Source organism: Kwoniella mangroviensis, assembly GCF_000507465.2.
Source record: "Kwoniella mangroviensis CBS 8507 chromosome 1 map unlocalized Ctg01, whole genome shotgun sequence".
Taxonomy (NCBI): Eukaryota; Fungi; Basidiomycota; class Tremellomycetes; order Tremellales; family Cryptococcaceae; genus Kwoniella; species Kwoniella mangrovensis.
In genome coordinates this window covers 6690832-6704655 of record NW_027062533.1, presented here as the reverse complement: position 1 = coordinate 6704655, position 13824 = coordinate 6690832, and the positions used below count along the sequence as shown (strand labels likewise).

Genomic DNA, 13824 nt, shown 5'->3' with positions numbered 1-13824 from the left:
AGCAATACATGTATTGGAAGGTTGTGCATTCATCTGATCCTTACGGCCGTATCATATCGATTGGAATATCAATGCCAAGATGACCTCGGTGATTTGTGCGACTATGTCATCCCGGTTGTACCCTTAGCCGATGTGTCCAACCTAAATGTTGCACCGCCACTGCATTATCGATATCGAAATAAATATAACCATATAACTCAAGACTAAGGACTTCACTTCAACGTTCATCTCATTCATCTCATTACTCATTTGCAAGATCACTCATACATTGTAAATAGCCAGAAAGAATCATAATGTCAATATTCCGACCTAAGTCATGGCGAAAATCCAAGAACCTGAGTACTCCCGGTCCCAATTTTACTATCGATAACGGACTGGGTACACCCGACATCCCCCCTGCAACTCCATATACTATTCATGGTAGTACTTCCTCATCCCACCATAATAAGAGTACTGCCAGGACATCAGTCAAGGTATCAACAAATATACCTCCCAATGCTCCTCCGGCTTATGCTCCTACCTCCCCAGTGGATGGGTTCAGAGATAAATCCGGTGAAGATCCTCTAGAAATTCTAAAAGAGTACGATACGGTCTTCCTAAGTGAGTCACACTCCTCTACCCTCAATATCCAGGGATGAGATGAATCTCTACTTGAGCTAAGAGGTTGTCTTTATTTTGTTCTCTCCTTCAGTCGATGATAGTTCATCGATGAAAGGTCGAAGATGGACTGAAGCTCGTACTTCCCTTATGGGTGTGGCTGACATTGCAGCGAGGTATGACCAAGATGGGATTGATGTAAAGTTTCTGAATAGTAGGAAGGAAGGTAATGGTCTAATAGTGAGTAGAAGTTGCTATCATAGTGAGATTGAAGAAACGCATGCTAAGGTGTGATATTTGAATATTTGGCTAGACGGGAAATCAAGTGATGCAACTGTTCGAAGCTGTTAAGCCGAGTGGAGCGACACCGTAAGTATCCTCTTGCTTGGGTAGGAACTAACGAATACTTGTCACTGATCAAGCGTATGAATATAGGACCGGTCAACGACTCGAAAATATTCTAAGAGAATACATGATCTCCCTTGAAAGAGGTAATCGAACGTCTGGGATGTTCTCAAGAAGCCCAGGGGTCAAACCTATGAATCTCATCATTATCACTGATGGAGGTGAGTCTTTTCTCTCCTTCTGTAGAATCTGCTGAATCGTGGAAATGCGATTTCAATGATTTGATCCTGATATGTTGCCCGTGTAGCTCCTACCGATGATCCTGAAAGTGTGATTATAACATTTGCCAAACGCGTAAGTGCATTACTAAGTATAGACGAACGCTTGATTATGGTAATCTGACCTAGTTGCGATGGGTGTAGCTCGATAAAGGTGAATTTCCACTTTCCCAAGTTGGTATACAATTCTTACAAGTAGGCGATGATCCATCGGTAAGTTCGACGAAATGCTTCCATTTTTTTGTTCTTCTTTGAGCCAATGTAGGCTCTTATGATATCTGACTTACCTTTAATTGTTGTGTAGGCAAAGGAAGCGCTTCAAGAGCTTGACGATGGATTATCGGATAAGCATGATATAAGAGATATGGTCGATACTGTTCCATATTGCGGGCAGGAGTTAACGGCCGAAATGATCGTTAAGACGTTGATTGGAGGTGTCAATAGGCGGATGGATAGGAAAGCGTGAGACATCATTGAATCCCCTCAGACTGTATTACTTGGGCAATCCCGTATGTAGCTATTTAGATAGGTATTTTATGTACTAAGTATGATCTTCGTATGTAAATGTGATAACGCTGAACTGGTTTTATAGCCAAATGTGCAGGAGCGTGAAGTGGCATATCAGTGGCAGGAAAGTCAGACAAATTAGAAAAACGAAAATTGACTTGGGACAAAATCATTCGAAAACGAGGCGATGAAAAAGTGGAGTGCGTAGCCGAATTTTATATTGCCGCTCAATTCAAGTCGCTATAGAGGTGTCGACCAGGTAAAAAAAAGTGCTGCATACAGAGAGTCTCCGGAGAGGTTTTGCTGCTTACTGGCATATGCATAATCCAATCCACGTACATGAGCTCTCCTTGGAAATTGACTTGTCGACGAAGTCCCATGACTACATGTATCCTGTCATACCATTCCGGTGCACACTCAGGCCCCAATTGTCCTTGACTTTGTTTGAGGACGTTGGGTGGTTCAGTTGGCCATCTTGTGCCCAATAGTGATGAGTACACCTTCTATAGATCAAAGTATGGAAGAGAGCTATACGTACTCGCGTGTAGCTCCTCGTGTACTTCGTCATCGTCGACACCAATTTTCCTTCACTCGAATTGTACTTCTTTCCTCGAATTTTCCCGCTCGGCTCCGTAGAGAGAGTATAGTTGAAAGCGGGGAACACAAATGGACTCGACCGGTCCGTTCGTCGATGGCATACCATCACTATACATCTCCGCACGGGGCCGGGAGGCACGAAATTGACGAGATCGTCGAGAGATGAAACACGCTATACACACACAGGGAGTTGCTCCTCACTGCGAAATGTATGAACCGCTCCATCCATATATCTATTCAACTCACCTCACAATGAACTTACGGGAGAGACTGTGTCGACAAGTCCCATGTCTTGTCATTCCGTCTTACACTCTCGGGAAACAACCCAGCTCATAACATGAACATGGCGAGTATAAATGAGTAAAGATGGCTTTTAACTTTTATAAAGTATGATGATGGATGCATGATTACATTTATCTACGTTTCGCCTTACTCTTCCCCTTCCCGCCCTTCCCCTTCTTATCCAAATTCACCTTAGTTGGCTTAGCCCGCATACCTTCATGTTTCTTTGATGGCTTGTTATCATCGTCAAACGCAGACTTCCTCTTACCTCCACCTCCAACTTTACCTGATTTCTTTGCCGTGGATTTGGGTTTAGGTAAAGCTTCGGTAATCTTGACTGGTCGAGCAGCTTTCTTCGCGTTTCGAATAGCCATTGTGGTAGATTTTGAAGATTGTTGATCCGCTTGATCTTCTTCCATAGCCATCTTTCTCCTTTTGGCTTTTCTCGATAATCCATCGTATTTGCCTCTCTTGGGTCCTTCTTTCTCTTTGGCTTTCTTGGCGTCTTTTGCATCGGGGAATGATCCAACGTAGGCTTCTTTACTTGCACCTAGACGAATAAGGATTATGATTAGCCATACTTTCTGTGGAGACGAGACAATTCTGAATATTCTATACTCACTTTTAGCATTCTGCTTCTCCTTCTCACTCTGGAACCAAGTTCTAGCGGGTCTCGAATGAATCTCATCATGATGCTCAACCATATTCTGACCCTTCTTCAGCTCCATATCAGCCTGTCTTAACAACTTCTCTTCCTTCTCCTCTCTCAAGACTTCTTGAATCTCATCTTTGATTTCGTTTAATTTTTCTGCCATAGCGTTGACCGCTTCAGCTGGAATAATACGTTGTCGAACTTGGTCCGCTTCCGATTGTTTCACTGCAGCTTTCAACATCTTCCGATCCGCTTCTCCCACCAACGAGATCGATCGACCCTTCCTACCTGCTCTTGCTGTTCTTCCCACTCGATGGGTATACTGGGCTAGTTGTCCTGGCATATCGTAGTTGATTACCGTTTCGACTCCTTTGATATCTAAACCTCGAGAAGCCAAATCGGTAGCGAGAAGATAATCGACAGATCCAGCTTTGAAGTCGTTGAGTGCTTGTAGACGCTATCAAGACATGAATTATATCAGCTATTGTAGGACAGTCATGGGTTTTTGAAGAGAATTCCACTCACCTGCTCCTGTGTCAAATTACCGTGTAGCTCCGCAGCCTTCAACCCATTCAATCCAAATACAATTCTCATCTGATGAGCCAACGCTTTACTCCTGAAGAAGATGATACACTTCTCTCTAACTGTCCTCTTGCACAAAGCCAACAGACTGGGCGATCTTGTATCATCCGATCTTATCCTAACGAACTCTTGTATCAACCCTTTCGCGGTATTTCTCTTAGGATCCACAAATACTCTAATTGGTTTATCCAATGATAATTTGACCAATTCATCCACTGAATCAGTCATGGTAGCGGAGAATAACATGGTTTGTCTTGATCTAGGACAAGCTTTGATGATTTCTTCCAATTCATCCGTGAAACCAGCTTCTAACATTCTATCGGCTTCGTCGATGACCAAAACATCTAAGGCTGAGAGGGTGAACGAAGGTGTGTTGGTTAGATGATCGATCAATCGACCGGGTGTAGCGATAAGTACATCAGGAAGTGTTCGAAGTGTATGAGCTTGAGCGTTCAATGATAATCCACCAACCAACAGGGCGAACCTTATATCTAATCCACCTTTTTCGGTCAAGGCTTTGCCGACTGCTTCACACTGTACTGCCAATTCTCTTGTTGGACAGAGAATCAGTACTCTACATGCCTGTCCACCTTTACCTCTATCCCTATAGCATAATCTCTCTAATACGGGTATCATGAATGCTGCGGTCTTACCGGAACCGGTCACAGCTGAACCTAAGATATCTCGACCTTGCAAGGCCAAAGGTATGGCTCGGGCTTGAATGGGGGTAGGTGACGTGAGCTGTAAGGAAGTGAGAGCTCGTAACAACGGTCGAGAAAGATTCATGGCTGAGAAGGAGGTCGGTAAAGTGGGATCATCGGTGAATGTTGGATCTTTAGCGAAGAAAGCTTCTTTTCGAGCTAATTCGGCAGCGGTTTCTTCGTCTTCGTCAGATGAGGATCCTGCTTCTTCTTCTTCTTCTTCTTCGTCACCTTCTTCATCATCATCTTCTTCTTCTTCGTCGTCGTCGTCCTCGTCGTTCTCGTCATCCTCCTCGGTTCCACTCTCAATATCAGAAGCATCAACAGACATCTCGTCATCTTCATCCCCGTCGCTCATGTCCTCATCTTCATTCTCAGAGCCGTCTTTTCCATTTTCATCTTCACTCCTCTCTTCCTCGTCCTCCTCTTCTTCTAGAACAGCCTTCCTCTTACGTTTTCTATCAGCGTACGATTCGAGTGGTTTGCCTCTCCGCCTGGCGATGATATCGTCTACATTGATTGGCTATGTATCATAAACCTCCTCGTAAGCTATGAACCCAGTCCAGCAGGGATGGAAAATTCAAAGACTCACCTCTGTACCATTCTTCAGTCCCTTCACTTCATCCCCTCCCCAAAGATCCAGCCCAGTCTCCCTTCCCCCTCCACTAAAATCAAATTCGAAATCTGGATCTAACTCGTCGTTCTTGGCTGGTGTCTTACCCTTCTGCACACTTGATTCACCGTAGTTTGGCGTTTCATCATCGGAATCGATGGTCGTTATGAAGTCGCTAGGCATGTTATCTGATCTCGATTGACTTTACCGTTCTCTATGCAGGTTCAATTTATGAAGTCGAAAACAATTGTAACTTTTGCTTGGACCATTTGAGTGCAGGATCCACTGAAAATTCGGAAATGTCACGTGATTCGATCCGTACCTCAAGACGAATTCAACGTTGTCTATGCTGTTGGTTGCCACCATACTCAAGGACATGATACATCATAGAGTTCCTTCCTTTCTCCACCATGCATTCATAGATACCCAATCAATCCAGAGGAGACTCGACGCGGCGCCAGAGACCCAACGTTATATTCTACAAACTCCTGAGATCAACAGAGACGGGTGGACTGTCACATCCTCCTTGATGGTCGCTCAAGCTTCTTCTTCCTCCGCGACCCCTCGAAATAAGCTGGTGATCAGACGATTACCACCTACTTTGCCTGAGGAGCTATTCTGGAACTCGGTATCGACATGGATAAATGATAAGACATGCCTGTGGAAAAGGTATATAAAGGGAAAAGTGGGTGATGGGTGAGTTCGCATGCCACTCAGCACAACAGAACTTAGGCAGTCGTGTTCATCATCCCAAGGTGTATATAGCTAATCCAAGCTACCCACGTAGAGGCTACGATTCTCATCCCGTGCACTCAAGAGCATACGTACTTATGGCTAGTCCAGATGCTCTTGTAGAATTCGTTCGAGGATTTGATGGACACGTATTTAAAGCCAAAACCGGTAAGCCAGCTGAGTCTTGTCGGATTTATCGCCTGATGAGCTGACACATCAAGTTTCCAGGAGCCGAATATCAAGCTGTAGTCGAGTTTGCACCAGTCCAGAAAACACCTTACAAAGCCAAAGTTAAGGTCGATGCAAGACAAGGCACTATTGATGAGGGTAAGCTTTCTTTATGACGTTTTGTGTCATCTTCAAGCTTACATGGAATACCTGATTAGATCCCGATTACCTATCATACTTGGAGAGTCTGAAAGCAGAACCTGTTAAGCCAATCTTAGAGGTGTCTGGTAAGCTTCCATCTCAGCATCGTTGGGCTTTATACTTTTAGCATCAAGCTTATAAGCAATTACCTCCTGTAGCACCCCAAGCTCAACCCACCACCACACCACTGCTAGAACATCTTCGAGCTCAAGGCAAAAACAAAAAATCAAAATCATCTTCCAAATCCGCCGCTTCTTCATCATCTGCTAATGAGTCGGCTCGTCGTGCAGCTGCGTTAGCAAGTGTCACAGCGGCAGCTACCAAACGTGCCGCTCAAGCTGGTTCTGGTCCGGTGATGGTAGCTGGAAAAGGTAGAGAAGTACATATCGCTTCTCCCGTCCCCGAATCTGGCACAACCACTCCGCAAGGACAAGGTGATGGAGAGAATAAGAAGAAAGGTAGAAATAGGAAAAAGGGGAAGAAAGATGGTGAACCAGGGGGAAAACCCACATCCGAGCAAGGTCAAGGTCCAGCTCCTCAGACTACTGCAAAAAGTCAAGCTGGAGGCAAATCAACGTCGTCACAAGCTCCCAAGCAGGATGGAGGACGATCAACGCCTTCCAGCGGTGCAAGAAATACATCAGACAGTGCTGGACCTAAATCCAATAAGGGTGGTAGAGGCGATGGTGCAGGGAAAGGTGGAGATAACAACACAAGAACCGATGGAGGAGGAAGAGGTGGTGGTGGTGGTGGTGGTGGAAGAGGTCGAGGGAAAGACAGATCTGGTAAAGCTCGAGTCATGGAGATCCTTACGAGAAACTCAGCTGGACCTGGTACGTCAGCGAAAGGTGGTCGAGGCGGAAATGCAGCTGGAACAGGTGGAAATGGTAGAGGTGGTTCCGTCCAATCCGATGCCGGAGCTTCACGAGCACGAATCGACGTGCCTTGATAAGCTGGATCAGAACGTTCTGGGCCAAACCTTGTGATTCGGTGCACATCGTCCACTCGCATCTGACGATCTACAGTATATATATGAGAAGACGAATAGCTACCTGATAGCCCTCCTGTCATAGCGACTGATCAAGTCCAAAAGATCATCGGGGATTAGCCTCATGTCAGGTGGCATGTTTACGCCCCTCATCGTGATTTGTAAATCACACAAGTATATACAAATCATGCATCGTCTTGTGCTATCTTGTCTGGTCCTTGACCCGGATGACCAAACGACATGTCAGTCATCTGACGTACACGATTATATACAAATGACCAACATGATGATCGTCCAGATCCCAGTCCAACCTCAGGTGAAAGACGCGAGGCTCAGGGTTATAACTCAGGTGTAACCGCCGGGCCGTCAATAGTGTCCGGGCAGGTCGGGAGGTTTTCGGACCGAAAAACTGAATATTGCGAGAGCGAAATACGTATCCATATAAGATGGATGGATGGGTAGGCTGGATGGATATACATGATACCCACCTGACTATAACAATCGTATCTGTATATCTATATCTTCATACTACATTCTGTTTGAATTGAATTGCGAAAACCACATCGATATAGTCAACAATGGCAGCTGTAAATGGACATTCAAGAGTACTCAAACCTGGTGTTTGGGCTCCTATCCCTACCTTTTTCGATGAACAGGAAGAGCTTGGTGAGTGATGTCTTCTCTGTTGCACCTCGGTGTACCTCAGCAGTGACATCCGAATAGTTTTGGCAATGTGCTGTATCTATGACCAGAATGCTCACGAGAATGACATCCAACAGACCTCGACACCTTCCGAAAGCATGTTGTCAAACTCGCCAAAGTTGGCATGCAACCTGTCATCTGTGGTTCGATGGGTGAAGCTTTCCATTTGACCGATGATGAGCGATTCACTCTTTTCAAAGAGAGCAGAAAGGCCTTGGACGAAGCTGGTTTACACGATACTGTCATCATTGCCGGAACGTGAGTTTGAGTCATGCTGCTTCTACCTCCCCTTTATGTGCCCCTCACCATACGCTTCTTTTCTACCTGCTCTCCTATCCCTTGATCTTTGAAGCCGTACATATGTTTGAGCTAGAATGTCAAGCTGACATCTAGTTTCTTCCCTTGATAGCGGTGGTAACTCTACCCGACAGACCATCCGACTCTCTAAACTCGCCGCCGAAGCCGGGGCCGACGTCGTCATCGTAATCCCGCCAGGATACTACGCCGGTGCTTTACAGAAGCCCGCTCTCAAGCAATTCTTCTTAGACGTCCAGGAAGCTTCCCCTATCCCAGTTATGATCTACAATTTCCCTGGTGCAGCCGGAGGTATCGATATGGATTCCGATCTTATCAACTCTATCGCTACCGAGGGATCTAACATCTGCGGTGTCAAGTTGACTTGTGGTGCTGTCGGTAAACTCACCCGAATCACCGGTAAAACAGCCGTTCAAGCATTCTCATCTCATCCAAGGAAGAACACCGTCGCACCCGAGTTCTTGACTTTGGGTGGATTCGCCGATTTCCTTGCTCCTGCCATACTGGGTGGAAGAGGTCATGGAGCCATCATGGGTTTGGGAAATATCTATCCTCGATCTTTAGTCAGACTGTTCGAATTGTCCTACAAGATCGTTACTGATTCGAACCCATCGGCAGAAGATATAAAGAAAGCTTGGGAACTACAAGATTTGGTATCGGAGGCTGACGCTTCATTCACCAGAGGTGGTATTGCCGGCACGAAGTATTTCTTACAGAAGAACAGCGGACACCCTAACAGAAGGATGAGACGACCAATCTTGGATTACACGGATGCTGCTGGTGCTTCGCTCGAGAAGGAGGATGGTGTCACTGGGTTGTTAGCCTTTGAAAAGGCTTTGGAAAAAGGTCAATAGATAGATACATTCTGTAAGAGGTGTTGAACGACTATCTATCTTGGTTTTATGTTCATTGTAAGGTCGTGTGTTCATTCATTATGAGTCATGTACAGTGGTACTATGTGGTACTAAATTTTGATTCACCCCTTGGCATGTAAACCACGAGCTGTCACAGCCTGTGTGCATGAATGATTGATTTACAAACCATTTGTCTCAATCATAAGCGCGGAAGTCTTTCGCATACGTAGCATGGTATTCATCAGAGTGGTCAATCGGATTGTTAAACTACCTTTGAAAATTAACTAATCACTGATCATATTCCGCTATTTCTCCTTGTATATCACATATAAAGACTCAGTAGGACTCCTATAATCCGGTGATTTTTTCTCATGGTTCATCTGACTTAGGGAAATGAAAGTCGGAGTACGTTCTGCTTCTTGTACTGGAGGGACATACGGAAGGGATTGCTAAGTTATCAAGCAAGAATCCAAAAATTCAGTCATCCCCGATACTCAATCCATACCTCATTTACGGTCCCGCCTGAGAATGTGGCTAGCAACTCACTCTTTTTGGTGAATTCTCTTGACTTTGACTAAAATCAAGTCCATCTCCATCATTCAACTTTGATATCTCCTTTCCTGAACCTGTCAACGTCCTACCTGGATAGGCATCTATGGCAACTGCCGTGCGACTGGAAGAAGCTGGTAGACTAGTCGTCGTGGCTACTCCAATTTCAGGTTCGTGACGCGATTGCGTGACCGATGGAACTTGAACTTGGACTTCGGAAGATTCAAATATATTTTCATTCTCTTTGAGTCGTGATTGTGGTTGTGGTGTGAGTGGTAAAGGTGGTAATTGAGGTAAGTTTGATGGTGGAGCAGGGAAATGATTGATAGTGGAACTTCTCTTATTTAAAGTATAAGACGATGAATTCAGATTATTTCCTACAGATCTCATTTGACTGTTGATATTGTAATCATATGCTTGATTATCGCTTTGATCCTGTTTCTCAATTTGACTTTGATTTTGATGATTGGCAGAAGGGGAATAAGGTAATGAAACTGAAAGGGAATTGTTTGATTTTTCATTTTCGATCTGTTCAATTTCCTCATTCAACTTTATCCAACTTCGCCTATTAGTCATCCTTGATACGGTAGACAATCTCTTTTCCTGTACTGATGCTTCCAGATCTGCTAGACCATTAGAAATCAATTTACGCGTACGAGATCGACGGAAATACCATAATCCCACTCCCAGAGCTGATAATCCCAGTAAGATGAATACGACAATCAGCGTAGTATGGTTGTATGTCGTAGTAGGATTATCATTCTTCATACCGCCTTTTTCTGAGGTTGATGAGAGAGTGGAAGTGAATATAGCTTGAGTGGTGGGAAGAGTAGGATTGGCAGGTCGAGTGATCATCATCTCTTTACTTGTTGATGTTGAAACATCATCACTTGAGGTAGGGATGATAGTCACTGCTGATTGACTTGCCAGGGACATCGTAGTTGGTGGAGCCATCTCGATCGCAGGTGTAGGATTGATGATATTCGCTCCTTCGGTCAAGGTAAAGGTGAACAGCCCTTCTCGGTATAATGGGTCGGGACTCGCATTGATCATCTGAGCATCGAGATCGACGGCCGTTGGGCCAGGTGAGGTAGCCAGAGCATTTTCAGGTTCGATTACGAAGATCATCTTGATAAGATAATGACAAGACTTATAGTAGAGGGATATTACGATGTTCGTTCGAGATGTGTAAAAGGAGATCAGGCCAGCTGAATTCCCAAACAACGGAAAGTATGGTATCTGACAAAGAGACAAAGTCAGAAAAGGGGGTCAAAGTACTTTCCTTATGGTCAAATTACAATTATCCTAAAGACAAACACAGTCACATTCATATTTGCGTCACAAGTCTTCACCCTCTGTTCCCACGAAACAAACATAAACAAAAGTAGAAAAACAATAACAATCAAATCAATTGAAAAGTCAGCCGAGACTGAACTTGTTGAGCTGCCACTTGACATGTCCAACTTGGTAGTTGGGGTGCCTCGATTCAATCCAATTCAATTCAGTTTGATTGTTTGGTGGAATGCAATCTTGATTGATCCACTTGATACTGGATTGAATCTATTTTGGGTGAAACAGATCCTTGTACGAGTATGCATGTCCACTGGTTTGTTCCCCAGTCCTGAGCTTGAGTGCAGTCATTATCTGAACTGGGCAATCCCACAATGTATTCTGACGATCAAGAGGAAGATTTCGAGATTCCATCACATTGATACACTTTTTCTCTTCTACAGCAAGCGATGAAGAGTGAGAAAGATGCAGACATCTGATAGAAAAAGGAGAAAACTTGGATTCATTCATTTGTTATGTAAATATGAGAAGAGATTCTGAAAAAGAGGTTTATTTTAGGTAATTTAATAGTAGTAGTAGAAAAGAAAAAGTAACGGATGGTAGATACCTAAGCTACAACGAGACAGACACGTTCCCAAATTAGTCATACTCCATTATTAGACAAACTGCTAAGAGGGATCATTACTCACCATTCGCTTAGTATTGACCACCGTAACCACCTTGACCGGCACCGGCTGCGATGGAAAGGTTTTTATTTAGTATATTTCGATGGGGTACGATAACCCAGTTTACACCACATGATCGAGATCTGACCTCAAAGCGAAACGGGAAAGTATGGTGTTCAAGCAGGGGATTTCCGAGAACGTCAATACCTACCACCTTGATCACCACCGTAACCACCTTGAGCGCCACCGTATCCGGCTTGACCGCCATCTGCGAGAGACACACAACATACGGAATCAGAAACAAGATCAAGAACCGGATACAACAAGGCGAAGAGAATTAAACAACCCATTCACACAGCACGCAACACGGGCCTTCGGACTCGGAGAGGATGATTAACACTTACAACCTTGTTGACCACCGTAACCACCTTGAGCACCACCGCCATAACCACCTTGGCCACCGCCGTAACCACCTTGACCACCTTGGTAGCCACCTTGTTGTTGACCGTAGCCACCTTGGCCGCCGTAACCGCCTTGAGCACCACCGTATCCACCTTGGCCACCGTATCCTCCTTGACCACCGCCGTAGCCACCTTGTCCTCCGTAGCCACCTTGGTTACCACCACCGTAACCACCTTGGCCACCGCCGTCTAGTACAACATCAAGTTTAGCATTTGTCAAAGGGTGGTCCAAAAAAAGGGGGTCAGGACGATACTCACAACCGGAGTTGTAGCCACCACCGTAGCCACCACCACCACCACCGGATCCTCGGGTGTTAGCGAGGTTGACCTGAGTACGTTTTATCAGTATCATGTGCTTGCAAGTTGGGTTGAAGTGAATTGGTCGGGCTATACTTACTCGGACTCGTCGACCGTCTAGTTCTTGGTCGTTCATTGAGCTGATAGCAGCCTCAGCTTCGGAAGGGTTGTTGTAAGTCTAGTCCAATTACTGATTTAGTACATATGGCGAGAAGTGGAAAGAGGATCTGTACCCACAACGAAACCGAAACCTCTTGATCGACCAGTTTCTCGGTCTTTCATGACGATACACTATGGTAACCGCAAATTCAATCAGACATGATCACAAACAGATAACGGAGAGAAACGAGAACTAACGTCAACAACTTGTCCGAACGAGGAGAAAGCCTATTAGTTCGCCCATGTATGTATAGAGACATTGGCAATCATTTTATACACGTTCGTTACGATACCGACAGAGTTGACAAAGCCAAGAACAGATCGACACATCGAAGCCAACGAGCATTGCAGCATGTGTATTGAGCAATTTGTGAATGCGCAATGGAGATGTTCAAGTCATATACCAGATACCAGAATCGACAGCGATCAGACCAAACCAGACGATAACACATGTCAAGAACCGAGACGGAGGCCAGATAATAGATAGTACACGAGCATCGAGACGAGATTAGACGAGACCAGATAGCACACGAGAAGCAGATCGAGAGGATAGTATACATCAATAACATAAGCGATCACACGGTTCACAGAAGAGAGAAATCAAGCGAACCTCGAGCAAGAGTTGATCTGTAGTGTTCCAAGAGAGGTTTCCTAACATGACACAAAAAAACAAACACATCAACGAAACCGATCACAGAGTCTGACGAACCATGGCGAAAGAACATGTTGCATGTCTTGAAATCGACGAGCACGAATAGATAATAGTTATGGAGAGAGCGTGAGAGCGAGATCGAGAGAGAAGGGATCCTCGGATGAAGTTGTCGAAGTCGAAAGAACGTGTTGAGTGACATAACACGCTGACGAGATCGTTCTGAACTTGATCCTCATCCTTCTCTCTTGCCTCTGGAAGGGGGTGGGGGAGGGTTGCTAGAATCTACGAAGGGTGGACTGATACCAACCGACGTAGATTTTAGCTGATGCCATCTTGATGTATATCTATATTCTTGACTTGATAAGTTAAAGTAAGAGTTGTTTGTATGAAGAGAAAGAGAGAGAAGAGAAAGGAATGAAGTGAGGAGTTGGATGATGATGTGTATGTGCAGTACGGTGGGAAACGAGAACAGACTGTAACTGGCTCAGGGTAAAGACACTGCTCTAACTAGTACATAATCCCCACATTACACCAAAACGTGTTTTTCCCGCATTTGGCAGGTTTTCCCTCTCATTAATTATTGGGTTTATGAGTTTTCTCCCTGCTTATCCGTTTTTTCTTCGCATCATTATTAGCC

The 13824-nt window shown here is 44.8% G+C and overlaps 6 protein-coding genes across 6 annotated transcripts; 3 read left to right on the top strand and 3 right to left on the bottom strand.

Annotated features, from left to right (window-relative positions):
• Nucleotides 1-293: 293 nt before the first annotated feature.
• Nucleotides 294-1686, top strand: I203_102497 (uncharacterized protein; the record flags this gene model as incomplete). Its single annotated transcript, XM_019149873.1, has 7 exons — nt 294-600; nt 692-837; nt 911-966; nt 1033-1163; nt 1250-1296; nt 1365-1433; nt 1525-1686. The coding sequence occupies 7 exons, from the start codon at nt 294-296 to the stop codon at nt 1684-1686; spliced, it is 918 nt and encodes a 305-aa protein (XP_019000971.1).
• A 1051-nt stretch (nt 1687-2737) lies between these two features.
• On the bottom strand, nt 2738-5337 carry I203_102496 (ATP-dependent RNA helicase DRS1; the record flags this gene model as incomplete). The annotated part of the gene is made up of 4 exons (XM_019149872.1): nt 2738-3156; nt 3229-3715; nt 3784-5064; nt 5134-5337. The coding sequence occupies 4 exons, from the start codon at nt 5335-5337 to the stop codon at nt 2738-2740; spliced, it is 2391 nt and encodes a 796-aa protein (XP_019000970.1).
• A 346-nt stretch (nt 5338-5683) lies between these two features.
• I203_102495 (uncharacterized protein) lies at nt 5684-7204 on the top strand (the record flags this gene model as incomplete). The annotated part of the gene is made up of 5 exons (XM_019149871.1): nt 5684-5850; nt 5942-6054; nt 6115-6213; nt 6273-6341; nt 6414-7204. 5 exons carry the CDS (start codon nt 5684-5686, stop codon nt 7202-7204), a joined length of 1239 nt encoding a protein of 412 aa, XP_019000969.1.
• Nucleotides 7205-7821: 617 nt separating this feature from the next.
• Nucleotides 7822-9114, top strand: I203_102494 (uncharacterized protein; the record flags this gene model as incomplete). Its single annotated transcript, XM_019149870.1, has 3 exons — nt 7822-7909; nt 8023-8203; nt 8355-9114. 3 exons carry the CDS (start codon nt 7822-7824, stop codon nt 9112-9114), a joined length of 1029 nt encoding a protein of 342 aa, XP_019000968.1.
• Nucleotides 9115-9419: 305 nt separating this feature from the next.
• I203_102493 (uncharacterized protein) lies at nt 9420-10791 on the bottom strand (the record flags this gene model as incomplete). The annotated part of the gene is made up of 2 exons (XM_019149869.1): nt 9420-9563; nt 9661-10791. 2 exons carry the CDS (start codon nt 10789-10791, stop codon nt 9420-9422), a joined length of 1275 nt encoding a protein of 424 aa, XP_019000967.1.
• An 858-nt stretch (nt 10792-11649) lies between these two features.
• On the bottom strand, nt 11650-13519 carry I203_102492 (uncharacterized protein; the record flags this gene model as incomplete). The annotated part of the gene is made up of 9 exons (XM_019149868.2): nt 11650-11687; nt 11830-11886; nt 12023-12268; nt 12338-12407; nt 12477-12554; nt 12614-12667; nt 12734-12763; nt 13146-13186; nt 13495-13519. 9 exons carry the CDS (start codon nt 13517-13519, stop codon nt 11650-11652), a joined length of 639 nt encoding a protein of 212 aa, XP_019000966.2.
• Between the last annotated feature and the right edge of the window lie 305 nt (nt 13520-13824).